Source organism: Sus scrofa, chromosome 13, assembly GCF_000003025.6.
Source record: "Sus scrofa isolate TJ Tabasco breed Duroc chromosome 13, Sscrofa11.1, whole genome shotgun sequence".
NCBI classification, from domain to species: Eukaryota; Metazoa; Chordata; class Mammalia; order Artiodactyla; family Suidae; genus Sus; species Sus scrofa.
Window position 1 is genome coordinate 140638522 of NC_010455.5, and position 13223 is coordinate 140651744.

Genomic DNA, 13223 nt, shown 5'->3' on the forward strand with positions numbered 1-13223 from the left:
TTCAGATACTCCATGGAGTTTTATTTGGAAAAAAAAAAAAAAAGCCTTTTCCCCATATACATTTCTATCGACTCCTAGGTATAGAGGCCCAAGGATATGGGACAACTGCAGTTAAGTATGAATAGGAAAGCTGAAATGGCATCTTTGTAAGGCTCTTTGACAATGGAGATAAAGCCCTATAAAATGAGCTATCTGTACTCTCTAAGGTGGCTAGTTATGCGGGAAATAACCAAGATTTTTGCATTCTTTCTTAGTAGTAATGGCTTAGAATAAGTTGAACCCTCACCAGCCCCACCCCCACCAGCCCCACCCCAATCCAGAGAATTGTATCCTGCTTTTATACTATATACAGGTTATTTTCAGGTCATGAGAAACAGTCTCACTTGCTTGTAAGTTCACTGGCTCAGGTAAGCAGACCGTCTTTTTACTGCAAGAGAAGAGCAACAAGAGAGTGTGTGCTTAGGACATGTTCCTGGTTGGTTGAGAGAGAAGGCTAGGAGTCGTGTGCTTGCATTTCCGTGATGTCAGGTGAGAGAGGTACACTGTTGTCTATAGGACGGTTACTCCTGGATTACTATAGATGCCTGTTCCTGTCCTCTGAGGGCCCAGGTGCAGAAGACTAACACTCAGTGCCCACTAGAGGCAGAGTCAAGGGGATAGGGATTGTGGATCCACACCCATGAATGTGACCAGTGGAGGCTAAAGAAAAGGAAATATGGAGTTCCCGTCACGGCGCAGTGGTTAACGAATCCGACTAGGAACCATGAGGTTGCGGGTTCGGTCCCTGCCCTTGCTCAGTGGGTTAACGATCTGGCGTTGCCATGAGCTGTGGTGTATGTTGCAGACGCGGCTCGGATCCCGCGTTGCTGTGGCTCTGGCGTAGGCCGGTGGCTACAGCTTCGATTCAACCCCTAGCCTGGGAACCTCCATATGCCACGGGAGCGGCCCAAGAAATAGCAACAACAACAACAACAACAACAACAACAACAACAACAACAACAGACAAAAAGACAAAAGACAAAAAAAAAAAAAAAGAAAAGGAAATATGCAATGAGCCATCTTTGTTCCAATAAAATCTTATAGAGAGATTAAACAGAACAGATACAGAAAGCAGGATATATACATATGTATCAGATAAAATGGAGTTTCTTTTTCTTTTTCTTTTTTTTTTTAAGGGCCCCACCCATGGCATATGGAAGTTCCCAGGCTAGGGGTTGAATCAGAGCTGTAGCTGCCTGCCTATGTCACAGCCACAGCAATGCCAGATCTGAGACTTGTCTGTGACCTACATGACAGCTCACAGCAACGCAGGATCGGATCCTTAACCCACTGAGAGTGGCCAGGAATCAAACCCACATCCTCACGGATTCTAATCGGGTTCGTTACCACTGAGCCACAATGGGAACTCCCGTAGCTTCTTATGTTAAAGTGGGAATGGGGAATTAAAGTCCACCTTCTTTGGCTCCATAGCATCCCAACCCAAGATGGCCCTGCAGGAGGCTTAGGAAAATCCTGGATCTTTGTCATCTTTGAATCAAGGAATCTCATCACTCTGATGAGATTACCTATCAACAAAGGTCACATCTAAGGTCAGGATTAGTCCTTGTGGGGTGTCTGGGGTGGGGTGGGTACTGGGCTTACTTGTCATTGACAGGCAAAGGAGCAGTGCAGAACTTTCCGATAATAGTAGTCCGGTCTTTTTTCCAAACCCGGTGGGAAGCCTGAAGCTTGAGTTTGACTTGGTTTATCTGGCACTGAGGACTGGGGTGAGCTATGATTCCTTTCCCCTGGTGTTGCTGCCTAGGTCTGCAAGGGAAAGGGAAAGTAACTTACTGTTGCACACTTGGCCTCTGTGTCCCCTTGGCTGCTAGGGGCTCTGCAGGCAGCTTGGTCAGTTAGCTCCTGGAAGGTGGGCACACGGTCCTCTGCATCACCCTCACCAGCCTCTTGGCCCACCCCCCACAGCTTTGAGCTTGACACAGAAAACAGGTGTTGACTTTTGAAAGTGATTATGTGGACCCTGCAAGCAAAAGAGTAGCTCTTGGATTTTCACATCTGGAAAAAGTGTCATAGTTAGTGAACATCTTCACTTCTCAGGTCCACCTACCTGGAAGTAGAGGCCTCTTCTAGGACGCTCAGTTCCAAGAATTTTATGTGAGGATTACTCTATTTTAGACTGAGTATGAATGTGTTGATGGAAACAGGTAAACAAACAAACAAACAAATAGGCCTTGAAGTCCAGTGTGGTCTCTTCCCAGCTGTGGCTTTGGAGTCACACAGTCTCAGCCCTCCCTCCCCGTGCCCTGCTCTGGGCTATGGCCCATTCTAGTCCCCTCTGGGCTGAGAAAGAGGGACCATGAGAAAGAGGGAGAGCCTGGAGGGCGCTGCTTTCCCCTCCCTGCGTGGTCTTGGGTGCAGTGTGAGCCAAGCATGGTTTCCCTTTCCTTTCTGGCCTCTGTAGACTGATGAAATGTCTTTGTGTACTTTCTAGGGTTAGTCATATAGTTAGTTTTCTCCTTTTGAGGAAGATCCCATAAAAGTTAGTTTAAAAGCAGTTTTCCTTTCTCTTTCTTTCTTTCTTTCTCTCAATTTAGAAGTGTTTTGACGTATTTCGAGGAAAAAATAAGAAGCATTGTTCACTTTACAAGGCTGCTTGGATGGAGAGCCTGCAAAATAGAAGGGCTATAAAGTGAATGGCCTGGGGACTTGTCCTGGTAAATTTTCTAATTGGAAGGAAATCTTGGGATTTCACAAATTTATAGAAAGTGGGAGAAAGACCACACGTAAACCCTCCCCCCCCCTTTCTTTTTCCAATTTCTGTTCTGCAAGAGGAAACAGAAATTGAGGAATTGAAGATAATCATGTCCTGACAGCCTTATTCAAAACAGTAATGCAAATCTCTTTTAGGAGAAGAAAGAAGGAACCTATGGATGTCCATTCCAATCACTTGGGGAGCTTCTAAAAGTGTAGTGGTGGCGGCCTGGAGATTCTACTGTGATTAGTCTGGGTTGGGGCTTGCTGTCAGTATTCTTTAAAGCGCTCCAGGTGATTCTAAGGAGCAGCCAGAGTCCTGTGTCATTGTCATGATTCCTGCCAGTGTTGTTGCATCTACCAGTAACTGGAGAGGTGATAAAAACACCCTTGGAGAAGTAACATGACCTTGAGCTGATCTAATGAAAACTACTCAGCTATAATTTGCAAGGTTCACATGGATACCCCAAGACCTGTGTGAGCTGGAACCCTGGCTAGTGGCAGGGTATTTGGGAGCCCAGATGTGTGGGCTCCAGGGGAAGCCCAGGGGAAACTTACAGCACAGCTTCCATGACAGCACAGCTAATGTCCATCACTGCAGCCTAAGAAATATTTCCAACCCAAATCTGATCCTGTCACTCTCCTGTTTAAAAGAGTAGTAGCTCCCCAAACTGCTCTCAGGATGAAACCCAAAATCCCTAGCCTGTCCTTCCAGGAGTGGCGCCGTCTCGCCCTGCCTTGCCCCTCCAGCCCCATCTGCCCACACCAGGTTCCACCGATGTCTGCTCCCAGGGTTGTATCTCACCATCCCTGCCTGCGGGGAAGGATCCTGCAAGTCCTTCAGATCTTTCCTCAAACATCATTTCTCCTCACTTGGTCAGGCTCCATCTTATTTGTTCTCACAGCATCTGCCACGGCTGACAATAGTGCTTTTCTATGTATGGCCACTGGTCACATCCCTGTTTGTGCTCCATCTATCCCCCTGAAAACCACACTTCTCAGGCTCCTCAGCACAGGCAGGAGACTGCTTTGGGCAGGGATTCAGAGGGGCTGCATTTCCTCCCTGCTTCCAGCTCCTGCCAGTTAGCCCCCCTCCCCATTTGACTCTGTGTTCCACCAACCCCGCCTGGCTCTGCCCTGGGGTGGGAGTGACTCCAGTAGCTGATCTCTGCACTGTCTCCCCATCTTCCTTTGGGGTTTTCAGCTCTCCTCACATTTGTAATTAGTTCCTCATGTGAAATTCCTTCTGTTGGACTGCCTCTCTTGGGCTCTGGTTTCCAGACTGGACCTTAATTGAGACAGTGACTTATCTGATTAATCTGTCTCCTGCTGCCTTGTGAGTAACTAACCAATTGCTTTTTAAAGAAACGTGTACCACTGCTGCTGTTCCTGTCCTCTGCTGGGCTTGCAGATCCCTATAGTTGAGGCTCTCTGCCTGCTCACCTCAAGCCTGGTCCCACCAGCTGCCAGGCCCAAGTTCCAGGGACTGGCACCACTCAGCATCAACCCTGCTGGCCCTTCCCTTGCACTCATTTACTAACTGACTCTCTACTTGGGAGTATGTTCTGGTAACCCACCTGGTACCACTGCCACTTCTTGTTCCCCCCAACTCCAGCCCCTGTCCAGGAGTGGGTGCTTCCCGGGCTCTGGCCAGCCTTCCCTGTGCCAGTGACTGAGGTCCTACCTGCTGACATCACTGATGCCCCCCTGCCTGGATTCTGGACCCTACTTCCTATCAGGGACCCAGTTCCCTTGTTCTCACCACCTGGGAGACATGCCATTACTGCTGCCTGCCTGCTTGTCTGCTATTGTCTGAATACTCTATGCTTGGACCCAGTACTAATCCTGATTGCCCAGCATGTGTCTGTGGTAGGTGCCACGCTCAACCTCATCCCCAGCCTAACTGGCTCCCCTCAGCCATCATTGATGACACAGTGCTGGTCCTAGGATATATGTGCATGTGTGTAAATGGAAGGCGAGAAGCCAGCCATGAAGGATGCTTACGCACATGGTGATCTTGACTGAGGAGGTGACATTGCTGCTAAGGAAGGTGACCGTGATGCAGGTGTCCTTGTTTCTTGGCTCCTGCAAGTAAAACTCCACGAGGCTGTGATGCACTAGGAAACCAAAGCAGAGCAGATAACCAGGCCAGAGGTCAGTAGGTGTAATGCACCAAAAGCCCCAGAGAGCAGCAGGGCAGTTAGGAAGCTTGCTCAATCTCTTAACAGCTGTGTGACCTGGAGTGGATTACTGGTTGTTGCAGGTCCTCAGCTTCTTCAAGTATAAACTGGGATAATAAAAGAAGATACCTTACAGATCTGAATGAGAATTAAATGTAAATATATACATTACACTGTCCTTAGACAGTGCCTGTACCTAGGAATCATTCAGTACATGATTTTTTTTGGGGGGGGGTCGGGGGGTTGGCTGCACCCATAGCATGCATAAATTCCCAGGCCAGGGATTGACCCCTTGCCACAACAGTGACCTCGAGCAACAGCAGTGACAACGCCAGATCCTCAACCCTCTGAGCCACAGGGGGCCCTAGTACATGTTTATTTTTATTATCCCTTATAATACTAGAATGTCCCATTCCTTTCTGGTGACATTATCCCATGGTGTGACTTTGAAAGCACCAAAAAGGATCTATTTTATACTAAATAATTAACTCACAAAATATAGCACCCCCCACACACACACAGTGTCAGAGAACCCACTGGGTATGTAGGAGATGACTATTGCCCTCCTTATGGTGGCTGGGTGCTCATGTGGCCTCTCTACCCTCCCAGGCAGTACAGACACTGGGGCTCTCCAAGCTGGTATTGTCTGAGTTCCCTTGTGGCAAAGCAGGTTAAGAATCTGGTGTTGTCACTGCAATGGCTTGGGGCTTGGGTCGCTGCTGTGGCATGGATTTAGTCCCTTCCTGGGAACTTTCACATGCCACAGGCATGGCAAAAAAAAACAAAAAAAAATCTGGTATTGTCAACATAGACTGGGTAAGCATTCTTGTTCATGGTGATACCCCAAGATTTGCTGTCCCTCTAGCAAGAGAGGTAAGCCTCCATATGCCATGGGTATGGCTGAAAAAAAAAAAAAAAAGAATGTTTCCTGAGGTTCTGCTTCTCTCTTCTCTGATTACCCTGGAAGCCCTAGGAAGGTCAAATCTGCTAATGCTGGTTAGGTGGGAAATCCAGCCTGCACAGGGGCATGACATGGGAAATAGGATGTGAGCCATAGATGGTGTGCCAGTGGAACTGGAGCTAAAGCCAGTCCCTGCTGTTTACCTGTTTTGTGGCCTTGTCTAAGACACTAAACCTCTTTGTGCCTTAGTTCCTTCATCTACTATCAATAACCCCCAACATCAACTCAGAGAACATGATGATGATTAAATGAGGTAATAGAAAACACTTTGTGTGAAACATTGCTCTACACGAGAAAAGTGATACTATTAGAGAAATGATTATTTTGAGAAGATTCTCTGTCCATGTTGGTGCCTGCCTGGCAGGGGTCAAGGGTGACCACTGTCCTAGTGAGCACTGCTGAGGCCAAGGCAGGCCAAGAATGCTAGGTAATGGGAGCCCAAAGCATGATGTCCTGGGAGCGGGCACAAACAGGGAGCTGCGTGGACTACCAGGTGGATAGCCCGTACCTCCCAGGAGAGGAGGGGCCCAAATTTGATGCTCAGAATGGAAGGCTCAGAGCATGTATGCAAATGAGTGTTCTTCCTTTCTGTACCCTTCTGAGGTTTTAAATAGACACACCCATGCTTCTGGGGGCTTGGTGAATGGTGTCTCACAACAAATATGAAACATTCAGAAAAATGATGGCTCAATGAATCTCCCTCAGCAGAGACCCAGAAATGCCTTTAACCTCCGGTGTTCCTCAGGCTCCCTGGCTGTGCAGACAGGGAGGAGCCAGCTCCGGCCCACTTGGAGCTGTCCTGGAGCTGGAAGTAGAAGCGAGATGTCTGGTCCCAGCAGCATGGCTTCTGGCCTGGACAAAGCAACCTCCCCCAGGCTGACCTCTTGAGGGGCACCAAGGACCCCTGAGTAGCTGACAAATACAGCTAAAAAGAGAATACAGGTTCTCTGGAGAGGGGCAAAGATGCAAGTGTGGAGGCAGGTGGTGGCATGGAAAGAGTAGAGATTTAGGAGTCAGAAGACCTGGAGTTGAATCCTGACTTCACCTATCGGTGTAGGCTTGGGCACATCTCCACTCAGGGTTAGGTTGTCAAATGAGCTGATACATGTGAAAAGCCCAACCCTGACTCTTGTAACCCACTTTATTTCTAAGAAGCAGCCATGAATTCTTCCTGGCATGAAGTTAGAAATATCCCCATCTTGGCTCCCAAACTCTCCCACTGACAGAGGAACGGGAGTGATCACTTACTGAGTTCAGTCACTGTGCTGGTGATTGCCTGTGTACTATGTATTTGACTTTATCCTCACAATTGATTCTTCGAAGTAGGTACTATTATTTTTCCCATTTTCTGCACAAGTATATAGAGGTTCAGAAAAGGTAAGGAACTTGCTCCTAATCACACAGCTGCTAAGTGGAGAAGCTGAGATTCAAATCCAGATTTGGGGGACCACAGAGCCTGAGCTTCGGGCTCTGTCTCACACTTCACCAAGTCTTCTAGTACCAGGGAGGTATGGCCACAAAGATCCCTCCACCAACTAACCAGATACCAGCTGATCAGAAAATCAGTCAGAATTAGGGTGACCATATAAGTACCCACCCAACCCAGCATACTTCTGTTCTGAACACACAATAAACCAGACAGGACCCTAGAATAACTAATCAGGAAGTAGAGTCAACCTAGTGAAGACAAAAATAGCACTGGGAAGGAGAATGAGTCAGCCTGTAATACATGCATAGATTCTAAGACACCCTTTTCTCTCACATGCAGCATCTTTCCAAATGCTGCCATCTTAGCCTCAATGAATTGCAGTGGTTAGCAGCCACAGTGAATGGATAGAATGTGTACGTGAAGGGGAAGGAGGGCAGAAGGTTCAGCATTCCTCATGGACCCTGACCTATGCACCCTGTCAGAGTGAGAGATACATGGGATGGGCACCAAGGATGGAGGAAATGTATGCGGGATGGAAGAATCCAGAAGGTGCTCCCAAATACCACTCCAGAAAGAACCCACACTGGAGGGCAGATTTCCACGGTGGGGTATGGGGGAATGAGGATCAGTGTGCAGATAGGAAAGTCAGACACTGACACCCCCAAGTTCTCATCTGTAGAGCAATGTGTTGGGCTAGCTCTCTAAGACCAGTAGCTGCTGCCCCCACCTCTCCATTCCATGACTTTTTGCCCCAATTCTTCGCCTCCCATCTCTGCTTCCACGCTGGGCTGGACACAGCCCCAGATGGAGTCCTGGACTCAGCTGGGCAGCACACTGGCCCTACTCACCACAGTATGGAGCCTTGGAAGTGGTCATGAGGTAGACAGGCACTTCCTTGGGAAGTGGCTCTATCTGGACACCACCTTGTTCCACCAGCCCTGGAAATAAAGAAGTAAAGACAGCAGAGCCCTGAGGAGCCCATTTCAGGGTTCCTTGGAAGCCAGCCATGTACTGATTGATTCACACACCCATCTGTTCTATAGACAACTCCACTGTAAGCTCACGATGTGCCACGTCCAGTGGTGAGTCCTGGGATACATGCAACTTTGTCCAGTCAGGGAAGAACACACAGGTGAACAGCAGATATATTCTTCAGATTATCTGGCCCATTCCCAGGAGGTATTTATAAGAAATTTCAAATGTCTCCAACTTGCAAAACAATCTATATGACAGTTGTTTTAATGGCATTTGTATCCTGTGCAGTGAGCAAAGGAAGCATTTGAACTGAAAAAATAGTAGTTGACAAGTCAGAGAAGGACATTCCAGGCAGAAAGTACAGTCTGGGCAAAGGCATACAAGGTGAGGAAACATGAAATACTCTGGGCAATGTGAGTAGCTACATCCCTGGGCTGTTTGGAAAAAAAAGAAAGTGTAGTGACAAAGGAGGCTGGGCAGACCATGTGAAGTGGCTGTTACACCATCTGATCCATTATACCTATGGGAAATAGCGACATATGCCTCACAGTAGGAAGTCATCTTGCTCTGCTTTATTATGGGAAACCACCCTTACTTTAACATACTATCAAGCTGATATTCATTTCATTCATATAAGCAATGGCAGGCTGCTGCAGTTCCCAGTGGCAGCCAGAAGTGGAAGTGGGGAAAGCGAGGGAGCGGAACGAACCATATATACTGGCTAGGAGCTTTTCCTGGCATCTTCGTGCTGGATAACCCCAGAATATTCACAGCAATGACCTGCACAGGGGGAGTTGAGGCAGTTCCCTCAGACTTCCTGTGCCCTTCTCCCCAGACTGGGCTGGATCATCCAGGAATAAGCCCAGGTCAATAAGCAATTAGGAACCCCTCCAAGTGGCATGTGGATTCACCCCAGTTATGGGGATTCCCCCACAACACTTCGCTTTAGAGTCTATTGGGAACTGGAGAATGGCTGGCTTAGCAAGGAAGACCTATGAGAAACATCAAGTCTGAGAATGGGTCCATGCACTGGCTATACCAATGCTTCTAGAAAGCATCTTGAGGCTGAACTTGTAGGCCAGGGGCTGTGTGTGTGTGTGTGTGTCTGTGTGTCTGTGTGTGTGTGTGTGTGTGAGGGCTGTGTGCAGAGCAAGTATGGCATCAGGCAATAGTGTAGAGGGTGAGGGGAAGGGCACGGAAAGCTAAATGCCACCTTCTAGGTGGGAACAGGTTGATTGACTCATTACTTAAATTTTCTTTACCACACTTGTGTAGACTTCTTAACCACAGGAGATCAGGACTTAAAGAGGTAACAAGACTTGAACTTTCCCCAAGCTGTCAAAGGAAGCCAAAGGGGTAGCACTTACCAATCCTTGGACAGGAAAGCAGAAAAGGATTGAAACAATCCAGACAGTGTCCAGCAAGGAAGGCCTTGTAGCTGGTACAAGGAAAGGCCATCAAAGGACAGGAATTCTCCAGGGCACTGACGTAGAGGTGTACAGCCCTCATGTGATCACAGATCAGATAACTGTAGCCTGAGCAGGGCCAAAAAAACACAACCAAGGTTTCAGTTCAAGACAAATGGAAATTCCCTCCATGCTATTTACTGTAACTCTATTGAATTTTATATTCCAACAAACTACAAATACACAGGATGTCCCCAAAGCCACATTTTAAGAATATTAATCAGCGTGGTTACTACACTCTAACTTTTAATTTTCCTGAGATAACTAAGCCAAATTTACTAACAAAATTGCTTAATTTGAGATCACTCTTCCACGATCATACAAAGTCTATTTCAGAAAATGGGGGCATGCAGAGAATTGGTGATCCTGACCCCACTTATCAAAATGGATATCTGTCTGCACATTTTTACCCTCTTCAGCATCACCCACACAATCAAGTCTTATAACTTAATTATACACAACCCAGCAACGAAACAATCAAGGGAGGCAGTAGCAGTACCTGGTTCATCTCTGAAAGCCAATGTGCTGAGGTTCGCCTCACCTAATGACTGATATATTGAATTTGCCAAATGTCTCAATACAACAAACACTTGGGTTTCTTGTTATTGCTGTTGTGGACTATTTAAAAATTTTTGATAATTCACATTGAACGAATTTGCTGGGGCTGAGAGGTCTATAGTAAGCCATAACTCCAGCGTTACAGGGTCTTCAGACTCTTCCTTCACCTTGGGAACCCCCCTCTGGGACCAGGAACCAAGTTTGAGCTGTGTGTTGACTTTCCTTTCCCCCACAGTTGGGACACTGTCTATGGCCAACCTCCTTCTAGCTGCACAGGGAGCTGGGAGACACAAATTAAACCCTTCTAAAATTGCATTAAGAAGAAAAAAAAAGTAGCCAACTAAAATGCCACAGAAATTTAAAAAGCCCCTTTAAATCAAACCATCCCATTTGATCAGAACTACTGAAAAATTACAAATTATTAAAAGAAACATGTTCTTAAAAAATTGATAAATTTAGTAAGTTGGATTTGTGGTTACTCAAAATTGTCAAAAGAATTCTCAAATTTTTAAAATTTTGGTAAAGCAGGAAAAGGTTGAAAACCTAGTAGTCAAAAATCAAAATAAAATTACTGTATGAAAAGTTGATAGGTTGGCAATATTCATAAGAAGAATATAAGAAGACTAGACAACTCTTAATGCTTAGCTTTTGATAAGTTTAAAATTATTTAAAGTTATGCTAGCATATATTCAGTGACTATACCCAAAAAGAACATTCCAGAAGAATATATTTAAGAGAGAAGAAATGTACATTTACTGAATGTATTCAAGAAGATTATTTTAAAAACAATCTTGGAGAACGTAAATTTAGTAAGTGTGGGGAAACACCATGCAGTGACTTGGCCCTTCAGCTAGCTAGCTTTGGGCTCATCTGTCTGCTTCTGCCACACTGAGGCTCTGCAGAGGATGCAGCAAGTGGGTCCCAGGAAGAAGGGAGGTGACTGGCTTGAATGATGTTAGATCACAGCAGGGCTTAAGAAGTAGGGAGGACAGCATATATGGAGCAGACTCTTAACTGCAAGCACTCCTCCTGAGGCTCCAAAGTCATTCATTCAGTAAGTGCTGAGTAAGCTGGATGGACCATAGCTAAGGACACTGTAAGGAAGACCCCTGTGGCCCACACTGGCTGACTCAACGTGAAGACTCAATTCAAGTCTCTGAGATAGCCAAACACCAATTCTCTCTGGCTTTCTGACCTGCATGAATGAAGGTGGGACAGCCAGGTTGGTCTTGGCCTCCATTGACGAAGTAGTCCACATGTCCAACAGGAATCCGAATTCCCAAATCTGAAGGGAGGAAGAACCCTGTTACCTTCTACTGCAGGGGCGCATTTTCCAGGTCCCACAGCAGGGTCTGCTGGCAGCAGAGCCTGAGGGCTGACCTTGGGGACCACCCCCCTCTCTGAGCTGAATGGGTGTCCATTTTACCACTAAGCGCCAGGAGACTGCAGAACTAGCCCCCAGATGGTTTTCTTTCTTTCTTCCTTCCGTCGTTCCTTCCTTCCTTCCTTCCTTCCTTTCTCTTTCTCTCTTTCTTTTTTTTCTAGTGCACCTGTGGCATATGGAGCCTCCCAGGCTAGGGGTCAAATTGGAGCAACAGCTGCAACCTACACCACAGTTCACGGCAATGCCAGATCCTTAACCTACTAAGTGAGGCCAGGGATCAAACCCGTATCCTCATGGATACCAGTTGGATTCATTTCCACTGCGCCACAATGGGAACTCCCTCCAGATGGTTTTCTAAAGGAGTTTTGCCATGCTGAAGGGAATAGAATAATAAATTCATGAGAATATACTCACATTTGCTTAATAAAATCAGTAAAAATATCCCTTAAGATAAGTGTTTAAGAATAGTTTAGTAACTATTATAAACTTGGTAAATTTCCTTGTTGAATAATCTCTATTTCACTTTGAGCAACAGTTCAGATATGTGTGTTTGGGACCACATTTCCAGGCTCCCACATATATCTGTGCTTTCCTGACTCAGCAGAAATATAAGCTGGCTACAAAGAGATACATTGGAGAGGCTATTATAGCCCTTATCTCCTCAGCCCTCAGACTAGGTCAGTCCAACTGCCAAAGACCCTGATTTTCTCCTTCATGTTATCTATCACTATTGTAAGCAATTGAGTGTGTATTATTTGTTTAATGTCACCTGTCCAGGGTTAAGCAATGGCCTAGAAGTCATCCTTGGCACATCATCTGTCCCATTGGCTTTCCCTCCAAAATACATTTTGAATCTTTCTACTTTTCTCCGTCTCTTCTGCCACCACCTCTGCCCAAGCCATTACCATGTCTCAGCCAGGCTACCACTGTAAACACCCTCTAATAAGTCTGCAGGCTTCCTCTTGGTGCCACTGCAGCCCATTCTCTGCACAGCAGCCAGAGTAATCTCTTCAGGACATACAAATCATCACCCTGATCTCACTGATTCGTAGAATAAAATTTAAACTCCTTGCCAGTCCTGGCCCTGCTTCTTTTTCCCCAGCCTTGCTCAGTACATCATTCAGTATTCTAACCACATGGTTCTCCTTCCTGACCCCACCCACATCCTCTCCACCCAGAATGTTCTCCTGGCTCTTCCCAATGCTGACTCATTCTCATTCACAAAGTCTCACCTCAAATATCACCTCCCTGGACAGACTTTCCTTAATAATCCTATCTGAAATAGACTCCATCCCTCCTGCCAAGTCATGCTCCTCCCATAGCCCTCATTATCATGATCTCAAGGTGGAATTATCTTGTCTGTTTACATGTATGTAAGCTCTACCATAGCAGGGCCTTTATCTGGCTTTTTCCTGTTCTGTCCCCAACATCAGCACAGCACCTGGCTCATGCAAGTGCCAAATACTTATTTATTGAATGAATAAGTGAATGAATGCTTGCCCAATTAGCTTGTAAGTTC

At 46.4% G+C, this 13223-nt stretch overlaps 2 protein-coding genes across 6 annotated transcripts in view; both read right to left on the reverse strand.

Moving 5' to 3' along the window:
* Positions 1 to 13223, reverse strand: part of PLA1A (phospholipase A1 member A) — a 27543-nt gene continuing 14320 nt past the window's right edge. For both annotated transcript variants that reach the window (XM_003483312.4, XM_013982411.2), the window contains 6 exons: positions 11516 to 11605; positions 9664 to 9831; positions 8170 to 8259; positions 4760 to 4868; positions 1642 to 1806; positions 1 to 427 (listed from right to left, as the gene is read on the reverse strand). In XM_003483312.4, coding sequence (XP_003483360.1) covers positions 343 to 427; positions 1642 to 1806; positions 4760 to 4868; positions 8170 to 8259; positions 9664 to 9831; positions 11516 to 11605 — 707 coding nt within the window. In that variant the 3' untranslated portion in view covers positions 1 to 342. The remainder of the gene's footprint in view (positions 428 to 1641; positions 1807 to 4759; positions 4869 to 8169; positions 8260 to 9663; positions 9832 to 11515; positions 11606 to 13223) is intronic.
* ADPRH (ADP-ribosylarginine hydrolase) overlaps positions 5 to 13223 on the reverse strand; it is a 43106-nt gene continuing 29887 nt past the window's right edge. For 3 of the 4 annotated variants that reach the window (XM_021068214.1, XM_021068215.1, XM_021068216.1), the window contains exons 8-13: positions 11516 to 11605; positions 9664 to 9831; positions 8170 to 8259; positions 4760 to 4868; positions 1642 to 1806; positions 5 to 427 (exon numbers count right to left, since the gene is read on the reverse strand). The gene's annotated coding sequence lies outside the window, so the exon portion shown is untranslated. Of the gene's footprint in view, positions 428 to 1641; positions 1807 to 1833; positions 2021 to 4759; positions 4869 to 8169; positions 8260 to 9663; positions 9832 to 11515; positions 11606 to 13223 lie in introns of all 4 variants that reach the window. The other variant, XM_021068217.1, reaches the window with a different exon arrangement.